We start from the raw sequence: 20,693 nt of genomic DNA, 5'->3' as shown, positions 1-20,693 counted from the left end.
GGACTTGAAAGGGAAGGCGGTGTGTGGCGCAGGGTGGGCGGGGGCTTATCGGCCAATAAGTCCGGCAAAAACGACACACCGCTTTAGGGCGTCATACCCGCGACTGTGATGCCTGGAACATGCACGCCGTACTTCGGAACTCTTGTTGGTGCATATCATCATCGACTGTTACAAGAGCATAAGCCAAATACGAAGGTCAGTTGCTTGCTGTCATCCATACTGAAATCCCACTACACGGCTTCTGGGGCACGTGCGAAGCTCACGCATGCGCGCCTAGTCACGCTGATCGTGGTCACCTGCCCTCCAAAGCCGACCCCATCCTGTTGATAGAACGGCGCTCATCAGTTTTCCTTGATAGAGTTTACCCTCCGAGCCTATCGACGCCTTATCTCCATCGCCTGGATCCAAAGAATCATCGACTTTCTCGGGGCAGCGTAGCTCTTGCTTAACTGTATCCCCTCCACTGCATCTCGCAATCATTCGACCGTCATCCGCACCGACACTCAATATCACAACGACATGCCCATCGTGGCCCATAGATGAACCATTGCCTCTGGGCCTACCATGACGTCCAACATCTTCTCTCGGATAGCTCCGCCTTCGCGAGGCAGTCGATCCTTCTATGAACAGTTGCGTTCCCGTGACGACGACGCATATGGGGACGATCATCCCGGGCTGGACGAGGAAAACCTGGGACAACATTTCAACGATTTTGATGCAGAGGGCCTGGCAGTCGGTGATAGCCGCATGACGGTCGACAGCGCGGCCTTTGACACAAAAGACAACGCCCGGACTACCCGTCAAGCCGCCGCCCACGCACGGCATTTTGGTGGACAACCTTCCAGATGGCCAGCCCACCAGGACGATGAGGTGGACAACGATGTACCAGCATCTCTACTAGTAGAAGCCAATGAAGCCGAGAATCTTCTACCGGCTCCACCAAGGCGTTCAGGACGACATCCGGACCCTGCTCCACAAGCGAGCGCTGGGCCATCGTCAGCAAGAGCTCGGGCGCAATGGGATGCAGCAACAACGCAGCAACGACTTCACCAGGAAGATCCATTTAGTGCCACCTCAGGGCCTCAACCTAGGCCCGTAGTAAGAGGGATAGTTTCAGGAGGTCCTCGGGAGAAGGCTCTCTGGAGGTGGGTTAACACCTCGAATTTGGATAGCTTTATGCGGGACGTGTACGACTATTACGAAGGAGGTGGGCTGTGGTGCATTTTATGCGCCAACGCTTTGTGGTTACTGTGAGTCTTGATTTCCCGATGCTATGGACTGAGCCAAACATGCTGACCTCTTGACAGTGAGACTCTCTTCGTGGCCGTGCTGTTGACATTCCTGTGCCAATGTGTCGACTATTCCAAGGTCCCTGGTAGCCAGTCTTTGAATGAAATCGTCATCAAGCAATGCACCAGCAAAATGTCCGGGTTCTGGAATTTCGGAATCTGGCTGTATTCGTTCTTCTTCATCTGGAAGTCGGTACAGTATTTCGTCGAGATCCGGCGCCTCATTTATATCAGAGACTTTTACATACACCTTCTGGATATTCCGGAACAAGACATGCAAACTGTATCCTGGCAGGACGTTGTGGCCAGACTCATGACACTGCGGGACCAGAACCCGAAAACGGCCACAAACATATCCAAGAGTCTGCGCCGCTTCATTGGAAGCCAATCAAAAGAGAGGCTCGATGCCCATGACATCGCCAACCGCTTGATGCGCAAAGACAATTACCTGATTGCAATGATTAACAAGGATGTTCTGGACCTTTCTCTGCCCGTGCCTTTTTTCGGAGGCCGTCAGTTATTCTCCAAGACGATGGAGTGGTACCTGCATTATTGCATCCTAGACATGGCATTCAACGAGCTAGGCCAGGTCCAACAAGATTTTCTCCGGGCAGATCGAAGAGGCGTTCTGAGCCAGAAGCTAAAACAGCGGCTCTATTTTGCCGGATTTCTAAATCTCATCTTTGCCCCCGTCGTTCTCGCCTATGTTGTCATCGTCTATTTCTTCACATACTACAATGTAGGCGTTTCCAATACCTAGAGGTTGCAAGTACTAACAGATTTTGCAGGAATATCAGAAGGACCCAAAACTCGCAGCTGCGCGCAAGTACACGTCCCTGGCCGAGTGGAAGTTTCGGGAGTTCAACGAGTTGCCACATATCTTCTACGAACGGCTGCATATGTCTGTACCATTCGCTACTCGGTATATCGATCAATTTCCCAAGCGGATGACCGAAGATATTGCCCGAAGTGTCGCGTTCATGACCGGAGCGATTACTGCTATCCTGGCGGTGGGCTCCATTCTAGACTCGGAGCTGTTCCTGAATTTTGAAATCACCAAAGACAGGACGGTACTTTTCTACCTGGGCATTTTTGGTGCCATTTGGGCCATCACCCGAGGAATGGTCTCAGAAGAAACACTCGTGTTCAACCCAGAGTATGCGCTGCGTAACGTCATCGAATACACCCATTACATGCCAGACCACTGGCACGGTCGACTGCATAGCTTCGAGGTGAAGCTGGAATTTGCTGAGCTGTATAAGATGAAGGTAGTAATTTTCCTGGAGGAGGTGATGGGCATCATCACTACACCGATGTTGCTTCTGTTCGCGTTACCCAAGTGCAGCGACCAAATCATTGACTTTTTCCGTGAGTTTACGATTCACGTGGATGGACTTGGTTACGTGTGTTCGTTCGCTGTATTCGACTTCCAGAAAGGGGTTGGGAATACAGGACAACCAGACAGACATCAGGATGTGCGGGAAGACTATTACTCGACAAAGCATGGCAAGATGGCAGCTTCATACTACGGTTTTATTGACAACTACGTCATTAACCCAAAGACGGGGATCCCTGGACACATGCCACCAGGATCGCGGCCACCTTTCCATCCTCCGCCAGCTTTCCCGGGGCTCAACTCACCAACGTTGGCAGCGGATATGCAGGGCTCGCACATGGGACGGGCGGAGGTAGGTAGGGCAAGAAGTAGGGCTCCCGGCCCGGGACGAGGACCACGAGCTGGACCAACGATCCCACCGCCGTCCCCAATGGCATCTATGTTACTGGATCAACACCACCAACCAGCCGCTGGGAACCTCGGAGCACGGAGCTTGTACTTGTCAAGACATCCTCGTGTCGGGTATCGAGGAGAGAGCCAGATTATTGAGGAATCACTGGAAGATGGCGGCGGGGACCGACGACCAAGACAGGAAGAATCCGTGTATGAAGCCGGGGGAATATTGGGCGAATCAACATGGGAAACGTCACCTGGGAAGGGTCTCAGCCGAGAGAACAGCGCAGCCAACACTGAGGAGACGGATGCTGGCGTGCTGGGGCTCATTTATCAGTTGCGACAGACACAGCGGCCACGCCGGGGTGGAGGCATGGTATAACGTGAGCTAGTTAGAACAGAGGAGGAGACGATATTTTCTTTTGTTGGGGGCACGTGGGGATCCTGTGGTCCCTTTTGCTTTGCCTCCCGATGGGCTCCCTTTTTTTTCTGGGCTCTGTCAGGCATCCTTTCGCTTGCGCAGGGCCGCTTTACATGGGGCGTTTTGGATAAGGATAATCTGATATCCAGGGAAAGGTAGAGGCGAGAGTGGCTTCGTGTGGTAGATGGAGAATATAGGATAACTACACGGATGAGGGCCACCTTCTTGGTCTGATGGTGTAACGTGCTCGGAGGCGACGTGAGTCCGAACCCAAAGCCGATGCGAAAATCCAAGGATGTCCGTGTGCGTAAACAATGCCTGTCAGACTGTTTTTCTTTTCTTGCTACGTACTCCGTAATATATGAGTAATTTATTAGTGAGAGACCCGGCTCCGACTCGAAACCCCGGAGATCGGAGGGCCCGGGAAGGGGCGGAATCAATCTAGGAGGGAGGGCTACAGATGGAACAAGGGGCTTCCTGTCATGTCGTGCGAGAGAGTTCTTGGGGCAATTCAAGTTTTCTGCATGACATGATCCTGGAGTGACTGATGCGGTGATGGTGGATGCATGCATGCACAGGACAGCTGATTGATTAATTGATTGATTGATTGATTAGATTAGAGATTATAGTGCTAAGTTATGACACGCACTGTGCAGATATACGGAGTAAGCTGGTGTGGATACGCGCCAGGGTTTGTGTGTAAATTAACCAAGAGGACAAAAAAGGGAGGCTAGGCGGTTGGGGTGATCGGGTGATCGGTGGCTTGGGTCAAGTCCACGGGAACATTGATGAAGACAAGAGGTAGTTGGTAATCGCTCGGTCGTTTCTACCAGGCGGCACTCAACTCGGTACTCCGTACAGGGAAAGGAGATGTCGGCATATCGGATGAATCGGAGGAGTGGCAGTCGGCCGTCGGCATGTGTCGTTATTCCTGGCCGAGGAGCTCGGGCAGATTGATAACCTAATTGCGACCCTCATCAGCTCGCATCGGGACAACTCATCATCCAGGGATGATGCACCCCAAATCCCAAACCCCAAGAGCAGGGCAAAAGCAGGGCGAGGCGGTGCAGGACAGGGGACGGACGTCGAGGGCCACAAACATCCCTGCAGCTGGGGAGACATGGCTGTGCCCCGTAGACCTCGGGTATGGTATGGGCCGGATGGTCATCTCTGCCAGGCCGGCCAAGAAGAACAAGTGCTAGAAGAAGCCATGGAAACACCAATCATTTAATTTTGCGTGGGATCTACGTATCTAAGTAAACGTGGCGGTTGTCGATTTCGTCAGATCAATGAGGGATGGCCTGTGTGCATTGAAGTGTGTGTTATTTACTTCCATCAGTGATTGCTGAGTGTGTGCAACATGGAGACGACAAGATGGTCAGGCTGGGCCTTGCCTTAGGTTCGTCCACAGAAGTAGAGAGCGGACAGAGATGTGCGTCTGGATGAAGTAGGCGGTACATACTCCACGAGCCGTTAGAGTCGTAGGGATCGTACATGTAGCCACGACGGACAACGACTAGTGGGTGCACACTCGTCTGGTATGGTGGAGTTTGTTCTAGCCACCGCAATAGCAAACCAGGTAAAAAGTTTCCCGGAGCCGCATTCAATCAAGTGCCGCTGGAGAAGGAGAAAACTTGACATTTAACAAACCCTCTGCTACGTTGTAGGCCATCTTGACTTGATGACCGTGGCACCTGGGGACTGTCCGTAAGAATGATGTCCAGGCCCCCAGAGACAACGCACAGTGGACAGAGGAGCGCTGCGGGCTGGGGAACTTTGCACAATAAAATGAAGGGTTACGTACAAACACTCGCATGCCGGGATTTCATTGAGATACATGATGGGTCCGAAGCCGTGGTAGCTCGTCTTTAGCGTGCCGTGTTCACTGCCCGTCCGTTGTCCACTATCCGCTGCCCACTGGCCCGTTGCCAGAAGAGGAGAGAAGAGAGATCATTGGCGTTAGTGACAGCTTGATTTTAGACACTGGGCGACCTGGCCGAATTACACAGCACTGACGGGGGAAACAATATCCCCGCGAGGCTGGGGGTTTTATGCTGTCCCGACTCCTGAAGGCCAACCTGTATATAGGTAGGCAGGCAGGAGAGACATATGTTGAGTTGAGCCATCAGCTGGAGGACAGCGGTGTATAATCTTGGACGCGGTACACTGGAGACGAGACGGGACCCAAACGAGAAAGAAAAAGAAAAAAGAGAAAGACAAATGAGGCTCGATTTAGTTATTCGTTAATCTAGACTACCAGAGGGTGGAAGGCCGCGACTTGGGTCTGCCGGAGATCCGCATTGTTGGAAACAATGGCACAGCGCGGCACTGTACATCCGCCGTCCACGCATGGGGGGCACTCAAGAATGGCGCCCCTCCGCTCTGGGCGAGGTACTTCGGGGCTAGCAGGCTGGTGGCCCCCTACCCTTCTGGGGCAAGGTACCTACCAGGCTGGAGCGCTGCCCAATTACACCGCGCAGCTTCAGCGCAAACCATGTACCTCCGCGGGCGCACTCCGTCGACCTTTTGTCCAGTTGGTAGGTACCTACGGCGCTGTGAGCGGGCCCAGGCTACTTGCTTTGCCCGCTGCCGCCCGCCAAGCTGCCCGGACTCCGAGGCCGTAAACGGAGCAACCCCCCCCCCAGGAAATTTTTCAGACGACAGCTACTCGGTTTCCGCCTCGTCACTTGCTCCATCGCTCGCTCGTCTTGCTCTCTCTTTGCTTCCGTCTCTGCGACTTCCAACCCTCCGCGTCCCACGAGTATCCAGCGCATCTACAACGGAGCAGATCCTCTCTATTCGATTAATTAATCGACGCTTACGCCGCCGTCAACACGCACGACGCACAACGCACGACTCCCGGCCGTCCACCCACGACTCGCTGCGCCAACCCACCCATCCACCCCCGGTCGAATTGAGAGACGTCAATTGCCTGCGTCTTATCTCATCTTGATCACCTCCATCGCAGACCTCGACGTCCCATCGCGCCCTCGTCCGTCCCCCAATCTCCACGACGCTCTCCGGCGCCTCTACTCAACCGCAATTGCCCGGCTTAGGCCCAGCTTTCAACCTGGCTACCCTCGAATCCAAGCCTTTCGGCGGAGCATCGGAAGCTGTGGCCGCCATGGCCCAGCCAAGTGCAGAGCCGGTCGAGGACTACGAGTGAGCTCCCCTTGCCTTGACTCGGCTCGAGCTGCGACCCGCGACGGCCTCGTCGAATTCTTTCCCAAGGCCTCTTCCACTGACTAGATCCGCTCCAGTTATGAATCCCTTCCGCCCAACTTCTCCCTGCTGCAGAACATGGCAGCAGGCGCCTTCGCCGGCATAGCCGTATGCTGCTCCGACTTCCCCATTCGACTCTCTGTCCAATACTGACCGCGCCCTCGCCGTACAGGAGCACACCGTCATGTATCCCATCGATGCGATCAAGGTTTGTATACCCAACTTGCTGCCTCCCTCCAACCTCAATTCTGACCCAAGCCTCCCAGACGCGAATGCAAATCCTCAACCCGAGCACGACCCCAGCTTCCACAAGTGTCATGCGCAACACATTCCACATCGCTAGGACCGAGGGGTTTTTCAGTCTGTGGCGCGGCATGTCCAGCGTCATTGTTGGAGCCGGTGAGTTCAGCGCCGCTCCCCCGTTCTGCCGTCCTCCCTTTGCTAATGCGCATCATTAGGTCCCGCGCATGCCGTCTACTTTGCGACATATGAGGCTGTTAAGCACGCCATGGGAGGAAACCAAGCTGGTGTTCACCACCCTCTTGCTGCTGGTTAGTCTTCTCTTCCAGTTCAACCGACCCTAGTTGCAATCTGCTAATGTAGAAATCCCGCAGCCACCAGCGGTGCCGCCGCCACCATTGCCAGCGACGCCTTCATGAACCCCTTTGATGGTACGGCGCAACAATTCAAAGCCTTCCCGAAACCGCCCCGAACATTTGGTAACTGACATCTTGTCTTCATAGTCATCAAGCAACGCATGCAGATCCAGAACTCGAGCAAGATGTACCGATCCATGGTCGACTGCGCCAAGTACGTCTACAAGACGGAAGGACTAGGCGCTTTCTACATCTCGTACCCGACGACCCTGTCCATGACGGTACCCTTTACTGCCCTCCAATTCCTCGCATACGAGTCTATCTCCACCGCCATGAACCCCGCAAAAGACTACGACCCTGTGACGCATTGCTTGGCTGGTGCCGTTGCTGGTGGCTTCGCAGCCGGACTTACAACTCCCATGGACGTCATTAAGACCATGCTGCAAACCCGGGGCACTGCAGTTGACCCTGAAGTGAGAAGCGTGAATAGCTTCGTTGGTGGATGCCGTTTGCTATACCGGAGAGCAGGATTCCGTGGCTTCTTCAAGGGCGTTCGTCCCCGAGTCGTCACGACAATGCCCAGCACTGCCATTTGCTGGTCGGCGTATGAATTCTCAAAGTAAGTGAAGTCTGCTAAAACAATTCCTAGCCGAATTCTTTCGCTGACCTTTAACTCTCAACAGGTCTTATTTCATCAAGCGCAACGACGCTTCGTGAAGCACTTTATTATCATTTAAAATAGAAACAACTGGGGGACGACGACAGGGACCGAACGCTTGTGGAAGTCGTATTCGAGCCGGGGACTATGAACGACCGTCGAAAAAGACTTGAGCGACAAGAATACCAAACAGTGCCCACCACGGCGGCTACGGCGACGATGGCATCTTCGATACCCCGGACCCCTTTTTCTCTTCGGTTCGACGTTCGCCAGTCCAGGCTTGGACTCTTGCACGAGAACCCGGCAGAGTAGCCGCCAGCACTTCCCCCACGGAGCAGAAGCGACTGACTGCAGACTGGACATGAGCGACGAACGTGTACATAAAATCTCCAAATCCTACAAGGAAGGCTAAGGCGGAAAGGTTCGGCTAGATGGCGGGTGTGTGTGATGATATGTTTGTTGGTAATATTGTGTCAAGATACAGCAACGCGCCGTGGCCGGGCAGACTCGATGCTGGCCGGCGAGCGTGTTTGAATTCTGTGCCTGCAATGAATCCTCTCGTCGGAGCCCTTTGTGATAAATCCGTCACCACTGCACATGTTATGCCGACACTCGGCTCGGCTCGTCCGCCACCATGTCGTCATTTGAGAGTCGAGATTTCGCCTCCCAGTCACAGCCGCCGCCGACTTCGGCGTTGGCAGTAAGACCCAGTCGCGCCATGATGAAATCACAGGCGTGATATGAGATGGGTGAAGGCACAATGCTTGACTAAATTGGAAGATAAGAAAACAATGAAGAGGAACCCAAAATGCTTCAATTCTCGAGGTATATCTAAAGCTACGTTGACGAGCCAACACCAAAACACCAGCCACGCACGCCTGCACGGGCGCCCTTTTGTAGTACACGAAATGACTTGTTCCCCGAACCCAAATATGCAGCTGCAGATGCAGCTTAGAACCCAAACTGCTGTCCTCCAAACTGGAACTTGAAGTTGCCGCCGCCGCCGCCGCCCTGCTGGAACATGAACGGATGGCCACCACCACCACCTCCAAAGGGGTTGCCCTGGAAGGGGTTGCCGCCGCGCTCCTGGTTGTTGGGGTCGTCGCCACGGTCGAAGCGGGCGCGCAGCTCCGGGTCGCTGAGGACCTCGTAGGCCTCGTTTATGGAGGCCATCTTCTTCTCTGCGTCCTCCTTGTTGATGCCCTGCTTGGCGGCCTTGTCCGGATGGAACTGCTTCGACGCCTTGCGGTAGGCTGACTTGATCTGACGCTCGTCGGCGTCGCTGGCCACGTTGAGCACCTTGTAGTAGTCCTTGGTCTTGCTGCGCTTGAGGGCGATCTGGGCCTTTTGCAGGATGGGGTTGACCTTGTCCTTGCGGTCAGGGCGCACCTCGGCGGCCTTCTGGAGAGTCTGGATGGCGGGCTCGTACCGCTCATCCTTGAGCTGCGTCTTGCCCAGGTGGAGCAGTCCCCAGAAGGAGTTGGGGTGCAGGCTGAGAGCCTCATCACAGTACTTGGAGGCGTCCTTGTGGGCGGACTAGTGACAAAGAGTTAGTGAATTGAACGGGCGAGGTGAGCATGTTCCAAAGGGGGGTTTACCTCAGAATATGCTTGGCAGGTCATCTCGACCACTTCCTCCACCAACTTCACCCTGGCATGGGCCGGGATGCTTCCGTTCTCCAAGAGCTCGTCGACCTGCTTCCGGATCTCAGGGACCAAGCCCGGCTCCTCGGCGGTTCCCACAAGAGACCTCCCTGCGGTGGTCGTTTGGCCGCGGTTCAATTGGCCCTGGATCTTCGTGTAGGCCTTGTGGATGACCTTCTCCTGGCGGTGCAACTTCTTGCAGACCTTGGAGTCGGGGTCGGAGTGTAGGCACTTGCGCACCTGGGCCAGACCGTTGTCCAGATCGCCCAATCCGTAGAAGGTGGTGGCGGAGATGAGAACGTGGGGAGTAGTGTTGCCGGGCCTCAGCTGCAGAACGTGTTGGAGATCGCCCATGCCCTCCTCAACCTCGCCGCGCTGGAAACGGCAGCGGGCGCGCATCTCGCGCAGGGTGGGCGACTTGTTGGCGATGTAGATGGCGGTGCCGGCGTGGTTCACACATTCATCCCACTTCTCGCCCTGCTCAGCCATTGAGGCCAGCGCGGCGGCGAGCTTGGCCTCCTCGAGCTCCTTGACCTCGGCCGAGTCGGCGCCGCGACTAGCAGCCTGGAACTGGGCTTTGGCGCCATCCCAGTCGGCGAAGCGGGCGCGGATCTTGGCCAGCTGCAGATGGGCGCCTTCGAAGCCGGGCTTGAGCGACAGCACCTTGTTGAAGTCGTCGGTGGCGTGGGTGGTGCGGCCGAGGGAGAGGTATGTGGTTGCGCGCTTGAAGAGCGTCAGGTAGTTGGAGGGATCGCGGGCGAGGGCGGCGTCGTAGTAGACGAGGGCCTCGCTGGTCTCGCCGCGGGACAAATGCGTCTGCGCCGACGTCAGGAGCGACGACACGGGGAGGTCGCCCGGGATATCTTGGGGCGAGAGGCCGTGGGCGGTAGCCAGGAGCGTGGTGGCGGCCACGGCCAGCGTCGAGAGTCGGAGTTGCATGGCGGGCGGTTGTTACCGACGACGATAAAGTAGCGAGAGGAAGAGAGAGAGAGAGAGAGAGAGAGAGAGAGAGAGAGAGACTGTGACGTCTTAATAGGGAGGGAGGTCCAATGACGAAAGGACGCGCAGATTCACAAAGACATGGAAGAGAGACGACAATGCAGAAGACAAGAATTGGCTCGGACACGACCACGCAGAGCGTCGGAAGAAGACACACTTATGCTTCAAAGGACAACGGAAAGAACAACGGGAAAGGCTACGACTCACATTGGACAAGACTTGTCGACAGACTCTACTGCGTCCAACCAACTGCACAGCCAGAACCAATGCCCACGCTGTCCTCTTTCCAATCCGGGGTGCTGTCAGTCGGCGACTTGCCTGAGCCGCCAGAGCTCCACGTGTCCAGAAGTACCCTCCTATCGAGAGTACCTCTGGTAGGTGGGCGTCCGCTGCAGTCACTAGCGGCGGGCGCTATAAGATTTATGGATTTATGGTGGGGGGACGGGGCTGTCGAGTCCCAGCAACTCCTACCGTTGGTCGCATGTGCCCAGATCTTTACAGGGTTTCCAGCGACAGAACGCCACGGTCGAGACTCGAGCTGTGGCGCACCAATTCACCCACCTTTTCACCCTTCAGCCTTGCATGTGTCTCCATTCGTGAAACAACCTTGAATCGAATTGTGGCTGCTGCATTCATCGACCAGACGACACCATTCAGTCACGCAGACACGCCGTTTACTCAATTACGCATATCAACTCGACACACAATCTTGCGTCCACCTATTTCCAAGGGAAGGAACCCACCATTACCGCCAGTGACTCGTCGCGGGTTAGATTGCAACAACCAACCCCTCCCAACGCCAACACCAGCCTCACTCCCATCATGGCTCACCGCCGCCACCACCACCACCTCTCCGAAGACTCCGCCATCTTCTCCCCCTCTGTCGCCCGCATAGCTGCTTCCACCGCCCGCGACTGGTCGTATATTGACACCTGGCTCGCCGCAAAGCTCCATCCCCGCCCCGTCCCCGTCTTCGAGCGCAACGCAGACACCCTCAAGGCCCTCCTCGCCCTTGCCTCTCTTAACGACGCCGCCGACGAGGAGCGTCAGCTACTCGCCAAGTCAGAAGCCGCTGCCTTGAAAGAGCTCTCCCTCGAGCAGTCCAATGCCCAGTTCGTCACAGGCAATGGCCCTTCCCGTGGCCCGCGACGACCGCTTAGACAAGGTCTACTCGACGCCGTCCAGCACAATCTACCTGCCGAGGGCCACACCGCCCTCGATGCCTTGGCTAGCATGGCCCTTCAACTCGGCGTCGCTTTCCCGGAGCCCGAGGACCTGGGTCGTCGTATGGTCGGTCTCCAGGCAAGTATCCAGGAGACAGAGCAGATGAAGTCTCGTGTCGACATTCTCCACCGCCATATAGAGGAGGAGACGTCCAAGATCCACAACCTTCTTCGCCTACTCAAAGGCGACGAGTACAAGCCCCCAGCTCACCTAGCAAAGCAGAACCTGGAACTTCAACGCAAGGTCAAGGCCATGTCTGCCAAGTTGCCCGACCTCCAGGACCGCGTCGCTGCTCTCTCTGCGTCTGCCGAATCGTCACACCCTACCACAGCCGACATCGCCCGTGACGAGCAGGAGTACCTCACCATCCTGGCCGAGAAACGGGATCTTGACCTTCAGATGGCCACCTTTCACGGCCTGCCCAGCAATCCAGAAATGGCCAGATCGGAGCTTGAGGCCCTCCGAGGCCAACTACGCACATTTACATCACAGCGTGATGCCGTCTTTGAAGGCCTAGTTGAGCGCGAGAGTCCCGTCAAACGACGCAGATGACAATTGTCCCATTTATCCCTGGATGCAATAGAGACACCTGCCTAAACACCAACCCGAGATACCTTGTTGTTCTCCCTCGCCAAAAACCCGAAACAACCGATGCACCTCGATTCAACAGAGTCGTCACTAGTTCCTCCGATTCTTCCCCGCGACCGCGCCGCCCAACCTTCCAAACTGCCTCCCAAGACCAGTCCTCTTGGCTGGTACTGGTGGTGCTGGTGTGGGATCCTTCTGAGGCGTCGGCGTCGTTGTGGCTGGAGTCCGCGTTTCCTTGCCCTTGGGATCCATCGCTCCATCTCCTATCCGCATTTCACTCATCCCAATGAAGGGCATGTCTTCCCCGTCTAATCCTTGCCTCTGGGCTCGCCGGGCTCGCTCCTGGACACTTCGGAACTTCTCCAGGAGCTCTTGCCACCTGATATTTCCATCTTCCCGGCCCTTGAGTCGATTCGGTCTATCGTAGTTAGAGCTACTCGTAGTCGATGTAGTACTAGGACACACGTTAGCGATACGAGTACAACAAGACGGCACTCCTAGATGCAAGGTCTTGGTGTAGTCTTAGATTACACCCTGGACAGGGAGGAGGAACGTACGTTCTGGGTGCCACGTGTAGATAGCCGATAGAACTAACACTATTGAGTCGGTTTTTCAGTGCGGCAAATGCAGATGACTGCGGCAACAGCATCAAGATGCCGTACATGCATTTGTACAGGAACGGGAACTTCTCAGGCTCCAACAATTGGAGACGTAGGTCTGGACTTGGAGTCAGTACGCCATTAGATCACGCCCTGGGTTAGGAATACAACTGACAGGTGAAAACAGGGGATTCGATCAGCTGCACAAGCTTATCGACCTGAATCAGAATGTTCACCGTCATGTCCAGCTCACCGCTAAGAGTCCGTCAGTAACCATCCTCGAGTCGGTGGCCTCGATATAGAACCCACAAGATTTGTAGCAGGTTGTATGCTTGCTCATAGGCCTGTGCCAGCAGGCATAGAGAGAAGGTAGCGACCGCATTGTAGCACCATGACCTGAACAGAGCCACGAACAGTGTTTGGCCATCCTAAGATGTTCGTCAGCATATATATAATCAACCTCTGCCCATCTCCTTACTTTGGTCTCAAGATTCCGTAGTCTTTTTCGAACATCCGCAAGCTGAGGTGCGGTGATAAGGTTGTTGTTGAGGTTTTGAACCATGATGCTCGCGAACTCGACATCTTCTTCCTTCTCAATGCAATCCGCTAGAGTCCTGTATATCCTCTCGGGGCTTAGACTGAGGCAAAGTTGTCGAATAATGAGGTTGCCTCGTGTCTCGAGCAACTTGCGGTCCGTTGAGAATAACTGGAGGAGGTTCACCATGAAGTTGGCAAAATAGTCATCCTCTGAATTCCGGGATATCTGCGACAGAAGCTGCAGATCCTTGGTAACAACGGCGTCCGAGTTATCAGATAGCGTCTTGAGGAGGGCGGGGAAGGTGCCGTCATTGAATGCAAGCACCTTCCTGGGGGCTTTTCTGTGCAGCATGATAAGCCATGTCAGGGCGGCAACGCGAGTGGCTTCATGGTCGTTCAGGAATAGCAGGGTGAGTGAGTTGACAGCAGCAGCGTAGTCGAGATCGGCCTGTGTCTGGGTGGTGGGGATGTTTGCGGGTGTTGAGATTGAACGATTCTGGGCCGGAGTCGGACTGCGAATGTCGAGGTCTCTGGAACTCGACAACGAGACTCGGTTGCTATTCGTGCCATCGTACTTGTCTCCTGGAATAGGGAGTCGAGATGTTGAGTAGGGGTGTGCCTGGGCAGTGTGAGGTTGGCCCAGTTCAGAATCGTCTGAGAGAGATACGACATAATCCATCAAGCAAGTGTTGACACGGGTCGCTGCTTGGTGGATGGTCTCCTTAGTACTGGCCATGGCTGGGAGCATATGGGCCAGGATCTTGGGGGTGAAGGGCAACACCTCTTCTGGGCAAATGTCGAGGAACTCAACGATCCACCTCAGCGATTCTAGCAGACAGTCCTCCTCTGTTCTATGTTAGCAAACGGAATGATGGAAAGGAATAGATGTGTTGATTAGATACGCACCCAGTGGAGAGTCTAACGTAGCCGTCAAAATCTCAAGGATTTCCTTATAGTTGATCTCAACATCCTGGCCGGGAATCCAGTCCTCCTCACTGCTATCCTCGTCATCACGATTTGCCGCATCGGAATCCAGCTCGTCCCCTTCCTCAAGTTCTGGGTTCAAGGAGTCGCTGTCCATCGAGTCCTGTCGTTTCCGCTTGGCGCCTTCCTTGGACCTCCGACTCTCGAGAATGCCCTTCTTTATGCGGGAGATGCGCTTGATCTCGTTGAGGAACTTATCCAGGCAGTTTTGTGTGGCAGCTCTCACATCAGGATTCTGGTCGGATAAGAATTTTAGAAGGCCGTCGAGGAACCTTGGTAGGTAGGTAATAAGCTCAAGGTCCGGAATGGAATCGAGAAGGGTGATCCAGCCGACGAGGAATTGGCGGGTGAAGGGATTGATGACCCAGATTCGTTCCTTGAGGAGGGGGATAAACCGAGGTAGAGAGAAGGCGGTAGGCAAGTGGGAATGGTCATCCAACGAGACCTTATCATCACCCTCGAACTCAGGAGGGGCTTCAAGGATAGAGACATAAGAGGCGGCGGATTCGGATACTATATCCTTGACAAGGCGATCTAAAAGTTCCGCGCCGTTCTTGACCGAGAGCTCCGAGTCCGCACCAAGCTATGTCGTGTCAGTGACTGGTGCCAGGGGCAAGGCGTTTTGCTGAAGTGTGAAGAGCAACGTACCTTGCAAAGTTGGTCGAATATGCTGTTAAAATATACGAGAATCTCACCCTTGGCGACCTTGGCGATGTTGTACATGGCCTCGCACGCGTAATACCTGACTCTGGCATCTTGGTCTGTGAAGCAAGCTAGGACGGGAGGAACAATCTTGGCAAGGTAGCGAGGCAGCTCCTATAGTTTACAAATCGCATCAGTAGTTGTGGTAGCAATAAGGGTAGAGTGCATGGGACAACGTAAAGCCACAGCACTCCTCACAATGGAGAGGAAAGAGGGGAGTCCAGGGACAGAACATACAGAGCCGAGGGCGATAGCAGCGGCAGCCAAGCCGATCAAGCCACCATTTCTAGCATGGGGCTGGTGGACGGCGTAGGCATACTCATTGCAGAGCTGCTCGAGGATGTCGTGGACACGCTGGTAGTCCTTTGTGCTGACGAGTTCGCGAATGACGCGCTCAAGACTACAGGTGGGGGTTAATCATGAGGCTAGAGGACAAACGCAGGCTAGAGAACTAGTTGGCTCGCGGCGGCGGCAGGATCGTGTGAAGAACATGAGATCCGCACGACAAGCCAAAGAGAAGAAGCCAGAAAGAGCTGTGTGGGAGGAGGATAGAGAGTGTGAGACATACTCGAGGGCGCCAACCTTGCGCTTGTCATAGAGCTTGTCGTTGAGGGCCCGCTGGATACTGGCATCCATGATGGGCAGCTCTCTCACATGCTCCGCAGAACGGAGCACAGGGGCGGAAGTGCGTGCGACGGGGCAGCGACGATCAGTGAGAACGATGGTGATAGAGATGCGGCGCGATGAGGGCGATGGAGATGCGGTGAGAGGCCGCGTGAAGCTCGGCTGGCTGGTGTAGTCGAAGGTGCGTTGCAAGGTAATGGGTTAAGGCAGGCTTGGTTCGTTGGAGGTTGGAGAGCTGCAGCCCAGGAGTGATGATTAGGAGCCATGGGGCCTCTAACTTCCCACCGACAGTGGGCACCTGCCCCGTAGTTAGGCCTTGGTAAGTTTATGCACGCGGACCGTAGTGGGCTAGGTTCTCGGGCAGGCTGTGCAGTGGCGTCAGAGCATTATTATAGGGGCGCTCAACCCCAAGAGTCCTGTGTCACAACCAGTTGCACGCTGTAATGAAGAGTATTGCATTCGCACACACGAGCATTGTCATTCACACGCAGGTGCACGCTTTTTTACCAAAGCCTTATCTGGATAAGTGTACCTACTATTCTCACGGTAAGTTGTGAGACGCAATGCTTGCCTTTCTCATTTAGAGCCGAATAAACAAGATAAATCACTTTGAGTATAAGCGATAAATATTGAAATTAATATATGTGTGCGAATAGCAACACCTGTACGTACGAATGACAATACTCATAATCTGGACTGGTTCATGACGTCGGCAGACTGTCGCGTGCTGTGTCCTACATCCGGCCTGTGGAACAAGCGACTCCCACCAGCATCTTGATTTCTCGTCAGCATCAAATCCGTCGAATGTGACACCTATCCCAGCACAAGGCTCTGGTTGCTATCAGAATTATAGACCCTTGCCCCTGACTCTCGTGTCCCAGATCAAGCAAGTCGCGACAATGGCGGGCGATCTAGATCTCAACCAGCCGTTTCCGGCGTCCGACTCGTGCGTGGTACGTGATACTACCACCAAAAACAAGACACAACGCTGCTCCCTGCTCCACCATTTTCCAACAATCAAACAAACAAACTTGGAAGCCGAAGCCAAACGCATGCGTCTGCGCTCACGCCGATCCTACCCTATCGCCTTCCGAACCCCCTCATCTCGCCCTGTCTCTGTGCAGCCCCCGTAAGACTTGGGATGATGTCCCGATCCTGGGTCGGCCTAAGACGTCACTAGGCGCATCTCCATGCGCCATGTGATGGGACCAGCCAGCCCGGTTCATCAGTCACGACCGCACCGCCCTCTGCCGGCGAGAGTGTGACACCACCACACGGCGCCAGTCATTGAGGGGCTCGGAGACCTGCAGCGCCGAGCTGGTGTCTGCCTCGTCCGCTTACTCTTTTCTTCTGCTCAGACCGAGGTGCTTGTCAATAGGCGGATGGACCGTGTTAGTTCGCCCGGGAAGAAATCCCTGCAGCCTCTAGGCACAAGTCATATTCATCCGCCGCACACCAGGCCGAATGGTAGGATCTCACAAGTTAATCGTTTCGATTTGATATGGGTTACATTTATCCCCATCTGCAGCCGACAGCTCAGAACAGCTAACCCATTTCCACACACAGAACCTAGCCAGTACCTCCCCCTTGAAGTCCACCATGTATCATGATCCTTACGCCATAGACGCCCGCATCCCATCGGGTTCCCCCATCTCTGTCCCGGCGTACCGGCTCTATCCCCCCCCGCCCGGGATATGCAAGGTCGGAAATAGGGGATGGGGATTATCTGACATGTTCACTTACACACAGACCTGGGATCCATGCTGCGAAATGACAGAAATCTCGGCCACCATGAGTTAGGGAGGCTTCCTTCCTCCCTGCGAGTTGCTGCCCTTCCCTTTGCCCTTCATGTCGGAGTTGCCCGTTGTTTCCTGGTTCGTTTGAGCAGCAATGGCCGCTCGCCTCGTAAAGTCGTCCTAGATCCCGTTTCAGTCTCTTATTTTCCAGTCTCAAGCCTGCTGTCGACATCATACCTTGGCTCCTCTGGCCTTGCGGATTCTGGCCGCTGCCACGTCGTCCATTTTTCCAGTCGTCATGTCGATGTGCGAGAGGTCACGCCGAGTTGTTCCTTAAGATATGAAATGAGAGTAATGTTTTGGATTTCTTTAGGTGTCGGTCCCATTCAACATTGAAGATGGCTGCCGGGACTGCACTTGATGCCCTCACCTTAAATACCTATTCCCCAGTTCATTTCCACCCCCTCAGCCTCACAGATTACACCCATGTCCACCCCACAATCAACCTCTCCTCTGGGATTCTGGGTTCCGGCTCGCGGCTTCCCGGGAGTGAGATAGAGCCCCCATTTAGCCAGGGTCTGAGCCACGCTTCCCAAGCAAGCGGGCCACTGATCCTCCTTGGACCAGGCCCTTGCCTGTCGCAAATCGGCAATTGGAGACTTCAGCAGTGCCGCAACTGAAGCCAAAGCTGATAATTGAGATCGACATAGCTGTGTAGCACATATTAATGGTTCCCGGGGTTCGGAGGAAATCGGCGTCTTGGTGAGAGTGAGTCCATGCCGAAATCGCCGCATTAGGGGAGAAAATGTGACACGTAGTTAGAAGTGAGCAGGCTTGTTCAGACATGGTCGAATTGGCTTCGAATGCCGAAGGCTCCGGGGAGAGGAAATGAAATCCCGCCCCCTGTGAGCATTCCGAAATATGAGAAGGGGTATACTAGTGCAAGTTAAGCCCGTATATGTACGGAGGAGGCTCGCTTGTGTTCGCAGTACCAGGCTTAGTGGTGAATGTGATGACCAGAATAGTCACCGCTCTCGACGATCGATTTCTGGCACTTGGCCAGAATCGCTGCTTGCCTTGACACCTCGGCCAGCCTTCCAATGACTTGTTTGTTGCTATTGGCGAATCCGTACAGGGCGTACGGGATGCCAACTTCGTTGCAGAACTCCTGAACGAGCTTCTGAGTCTTGCGCAGGTTGTGCCTGGGGACACGAGGGAACAAGTGGTGAATGACCTGGAATTGGAGGCCGCCATGGAAGAAGTCAAGCCATTCGGGGCAGTCAACATCCATGGTAGTCCGGAGCATCTTTTGGGCAAACGATTCTTGGGGCCCCAGATCGGCGGTGCTCATGGCAAAGTGAGACAGGACAATCTGCACGTGAAGCGGTGATGAGGTGATGTGGCTGACCATGATAAAAGTGAATCGAGACCATCCATCGGGAATCATCTTATAGACAACTCCGTACCCAAACCACGTCCAGAAGAAGATCTGGCCGATTATCTCCAGCCAACGATGCCATGCTGCGGGACCTTTGGTAGGACCACGGCCAACGATAAGGTAGTCCCAGGAGAGGACGTAGAGATTGAAGCGTCCCAGAGCGAGGAAAGGGTAGTAGGTCCAGGTTTGGATACGGAGAAGGACCTTAGCTACGGCATTGTATTCCATGACCCGTTCGTAATACGTTGATCGGAGGCTGCCGAGGAGGCGATGAGAGACGGCAAACAACGGCATGTGCTCGATATCAGGGTCGTGCTCGGGAGCATTTGTCACAATGTGGTGAACGTTGTGGTTCCGCTTCCACCAACCCATGGACAGGCCACCGATAAAGTCGGCAATGATGATGCCAATGACCGTATCAACATGGAAACTGTGAGTGATGCCCATGTGGCCAGCATCATGGGCGGCGAAGACGAGCTGGTGCCACATTGCACCGAGGCAAAATGCAGCGAGAAAATACTGCTTGAAATGAATGCCCACGAACATGCCAATGAAAAGCGAGACATATCGACAGCACTCCACGCCATACGCCCAGTAGTTGCAGTCGTACAGTCCCTCGTCGTATATGCGCTGGTGAAGCTCACGGTACTTGACAACAATCTTGGCCTGGGTAACCTCGTCGGGAGCTGGGTATTTCTCGAGGTCGAGACTAATGTGTTCGAGGGTCACGGTATCTAGGTACGACATGCCGTCCATCTCCTCGTGTACGGATGAAGCGGGAGAGACCGAACCAGCACCGGCATTGGCCTTGTTCTCACGACCGGGGCGATGTCGAACGCCCTTTCCGTCATGGTCGTCAAAGATTGGAGAGGGTGTGCGTGAAGTCGCGGGGCTGGAGGAGGTATCCTTGGAGCAATCGGCATCGTTTGAGGCGGCTTCGATCTCAGCGCGGGTGCGGTAGACGCCGCCTTGGATGGGCGGGGTGAAGTTGGTCCAGTGGCCTTCGATACGGCCGATTCGGTAACGCAACATCTGCTGTCTCGCCTCAAGGGAATGCAGACTAACACGGAGAAGAAAAAAAGGCAAGTCAGCATAGTGTCATCCCGTTGCAGACATAGAAGATGGTGGCGCACGCATCGACTTCGTCCGAGGCGTCTTTCCCAACCATGTGCAACATTGCCTTGTCACCGCCAGGATGGTACTTGAGCCAAGGGTCAACCCTGACGACCTGGCCGTGGAGGACGATAATGTTGCGGCCCTCGGCGATCATGGCCTCGATCTCATCGCGCGTCATTCGCGGAGGGGTCCTCGCCGGGCCTTTGCTGGCGCTGGCAGGTAGTGGGGGGAAGCCCGTGATGCGCTGAGGGGCAGTGACAGACATGGCGACGGCAGAAGGAAAGCAGCACTGCAAGCTGGAGGAAGGAGTCCCGGGGACAATTGGCTGCGTATTGGTGACGGCAGCTTGTCTAAGGCCAACGAGCGAAAGAAACAGCGGATACGCGAGGGAATGCGCCCAAGATAAAGACGGAAAGAGGGGGAAACCGGGTCAACTCCACGGGTCAATTCACCGCATCTTTTGTCGGGCTGCGCGGAACGGCGAAGGTGGTGTGTGTGGTGTGCGTGTTGCGGATGGTGCGTGTTGGATTCTAGCGTCCACAGTGGTGGCATGGATATTGCAGGCTTCTCGTGGCCCAAACCCCTGGG

General features: G+C 54.9%; 7 protein-coding genes across 7 annotated transcripts; 3 read left to right on the top strand and 4 right to left on the bottom strand.

Annotated features, from left to right (window-relative positions):
* Positions 1–564: 564 nt before the first annotated feature.
* Positions 565–3,400, top strand: BGZ61DRAFT_350952 (autophagy protein Apg9-domain-containing protein; the record flags this gene model as incomplete). The annotated part of the gene is made up of 3 exons (XM_046240288.1): positions 565–1,250; positions 1,308–2,028; positions 2,078–3,400. 3 exons carry the CDS (start codon positions 565–567, stop codon positions 3,398–3,400), a joined length of 2,730 nt encoding a protein of 909 aa, XP_046105745.1.
* Positions 3,401–4,188: 788 nt separating this feature from the next.
* BGZ61DRAFT_450643 (uncharacterized protein) lies at positions 4,189–4,769 on the bottom strand. Its single transcript, XM_046245748.1, has one exon. It carries the CDS (start codon positions 4,559–4,561, stop codon positions 4,280–4,282), a length of 282 nt encoding a protein of 93 aa, XP_046105744.1. The 5' UTR covers positions 4,562–4,769; the 3' UTR covers positions 4,189–4,279.
* Positions 4,770–6,563: 1,794 nt separating this feature from the next.
* Positions 6,564–8,467, top strand: BGZ61DRAFT_576463 (mitochondrial carrier domain-containing protein; the record flags this gene model as incomplete). The annotated part of the gene is made up of 7 exons (XM_046256221.1): positions 6,564–6,601; positions 6,700–6,802; positions 6,928–7,060; positions 7,120–7,212; positions 7,276–7,332; positions 7,405–7,876; positions 7,941–8,467. The coding sequence occupies 7 exons, from the start codon at positions 6,564–6,566 to the stop codon at positions 7,972–7,974; spliced, it is 930 nt and encodes a 309-aa protein (XP_046105743.1). The 3' UTR covers positions 7,975–8,467.
* A 240-nt stretch (positions 8,468–8,707) lies between these two features.
* BGZ61DRAFT_419249 (uncharacterized protein) lies at positions 8,708–10,537 on the bottom strand. Its single transcript, XM_046243457.1, has 2 exons — positions 9,514–10,537; positions 8,708–9,451 (listed from the first exon to the last, which is right to left on the bottom strand). Exons 1-2 carry the CDS (start codon positions 10,495–10,497, stop codon positions 8,867–8,869), a joined length of 1,569 nt encoding a protein of 522 aa, XP_046105742.1. The 5' UTR covers positions 10,498–10,537; the 3' UTR covers positions 8,708–8,866.
* Positions 10,538–11,379: 842 nt separating this feature from the next.
* On the top strand, positions 11,380–12,333 carry BGZ61DRAFT_531966 (uncharacterized protein; the record flags this gene model as incomplete). The annotated part of the gene is made up of 1 exon (XM_046253800.1): positions 11,380–12,333. The coding sequence occupies one exon, from the start codon at positions 11,380–11,382 to the stop codon at positions 12,331–12,333; it is 954 nt and encodes a 317-aa protein (XP_046105741.1).
* A 126-nt stretch (positions 12,334–12,459) lies between these two features.
* On the bottom strand, positions 12,460–15,827 carry BGZ61DRAFT_531965 (vacuolar protein 14 C-terminal Fig4p binding-domain-containing protein; the record flags this gene model as incomplete). The annotated part of the gene is made up of 9 exons (XM_046253799.1): positions 12,460–12,823; positions 12,927–13,086; positions 13,144–13,223; positions 13,278–13,396; positions 13,447–14,351; positions 14,412–15,072; positions 15,138–15,305; positions 15,429–15,591; positions 15,760–15,827. 9 exons carry the CDS (start codon positions 15,825–15,827, stop codon positions 12,460–12,462), a joined length of 2,688 nt encoding a protein of 895 aa, XP_046105740.1.
* Positions 15,828–18,389: 2,562 nt separating this feature from the next.
* Positions 18,390–20,461, bottom strand: BGZ61DRAFT_228585 (fatty acid desaturase-domain-containing protein). The gene is made up of 2 exons (XM_046238193.1): positions 20,123–20,461; positions 18,390–20,049 (listed from the first exon to the last, which is right to left on the bottom strand). Exons 1-2 carry the CDS (start codon positions 20,368–20,370, stop codon positions 18,549–18,551), a joined length of 1,749 nt encoding a protein of 582 aa, XP_046105739.1. The 5' UTR covers positions 20,371–20,461; the 3' UTR covers positions 18,390–18,548.
* Positions 20,462–20,693: the final 232 nt, after the last annotated feature.

Source organism: Ilyonectria robusta (assembly GCF_021365365.1).
Source record: "Ilyonectria robusta strain PMI_751 chromosome Unknown BGZ61scaffold_8, whole genome shotgun sequence".
In the NCBI taxonomy this organism is placed as follows: domain Eukaryota; kingdom Fungi; phylum Ascomycota; class Sordariomycetes; order Hypocreales; family Nectriaceae; genus Ilyonectria; species Ilyonectria robusta.
Note: the sequence above shows the minus strand (reverse complement) of the source record. Positions and strands in the feature narration are given on the sequence as shown.

Coding starts and splice junctions, on each gene's coding strand:
- BGZ61DRAFT_228585 (XM_046238193.1), bottom strand. CDS start 20,370: ATGTCTGTCACTGCCCCTCAGCGCATCACGGGCTTCCCCCCACTACCT. Junction 20,050..20,122: donor GCCTCGGACGAAGTCGATGC/GTGCGCCACCAT, acceptor TCTCCGTGTTAG/TCTGCATTCCCTTGAGGCGA.
- BGZ61DRAFT_419249 (XM_046243457.1), bottom strand. CDS start 10,497: ATGCAACTCCGACTCTCGACGCTGGCCGTGGCCGCCACCACGCTCCTG. Junction 9,452..9,513: donor CCTGCCAAGCATATTCTGAG/GTAAACCCCCCT, acceptor CTTTGTCACTAG/TCCGCCCACAAGGACGCCTC.
- BGZ61DRAFT_450643 (XM_046245748.1), bottom strand. CDS start 4,561: ATGTCTCCCCAGCTGCAGGGATGTTTGTGGCCCTCGACGTCCGTCCCC.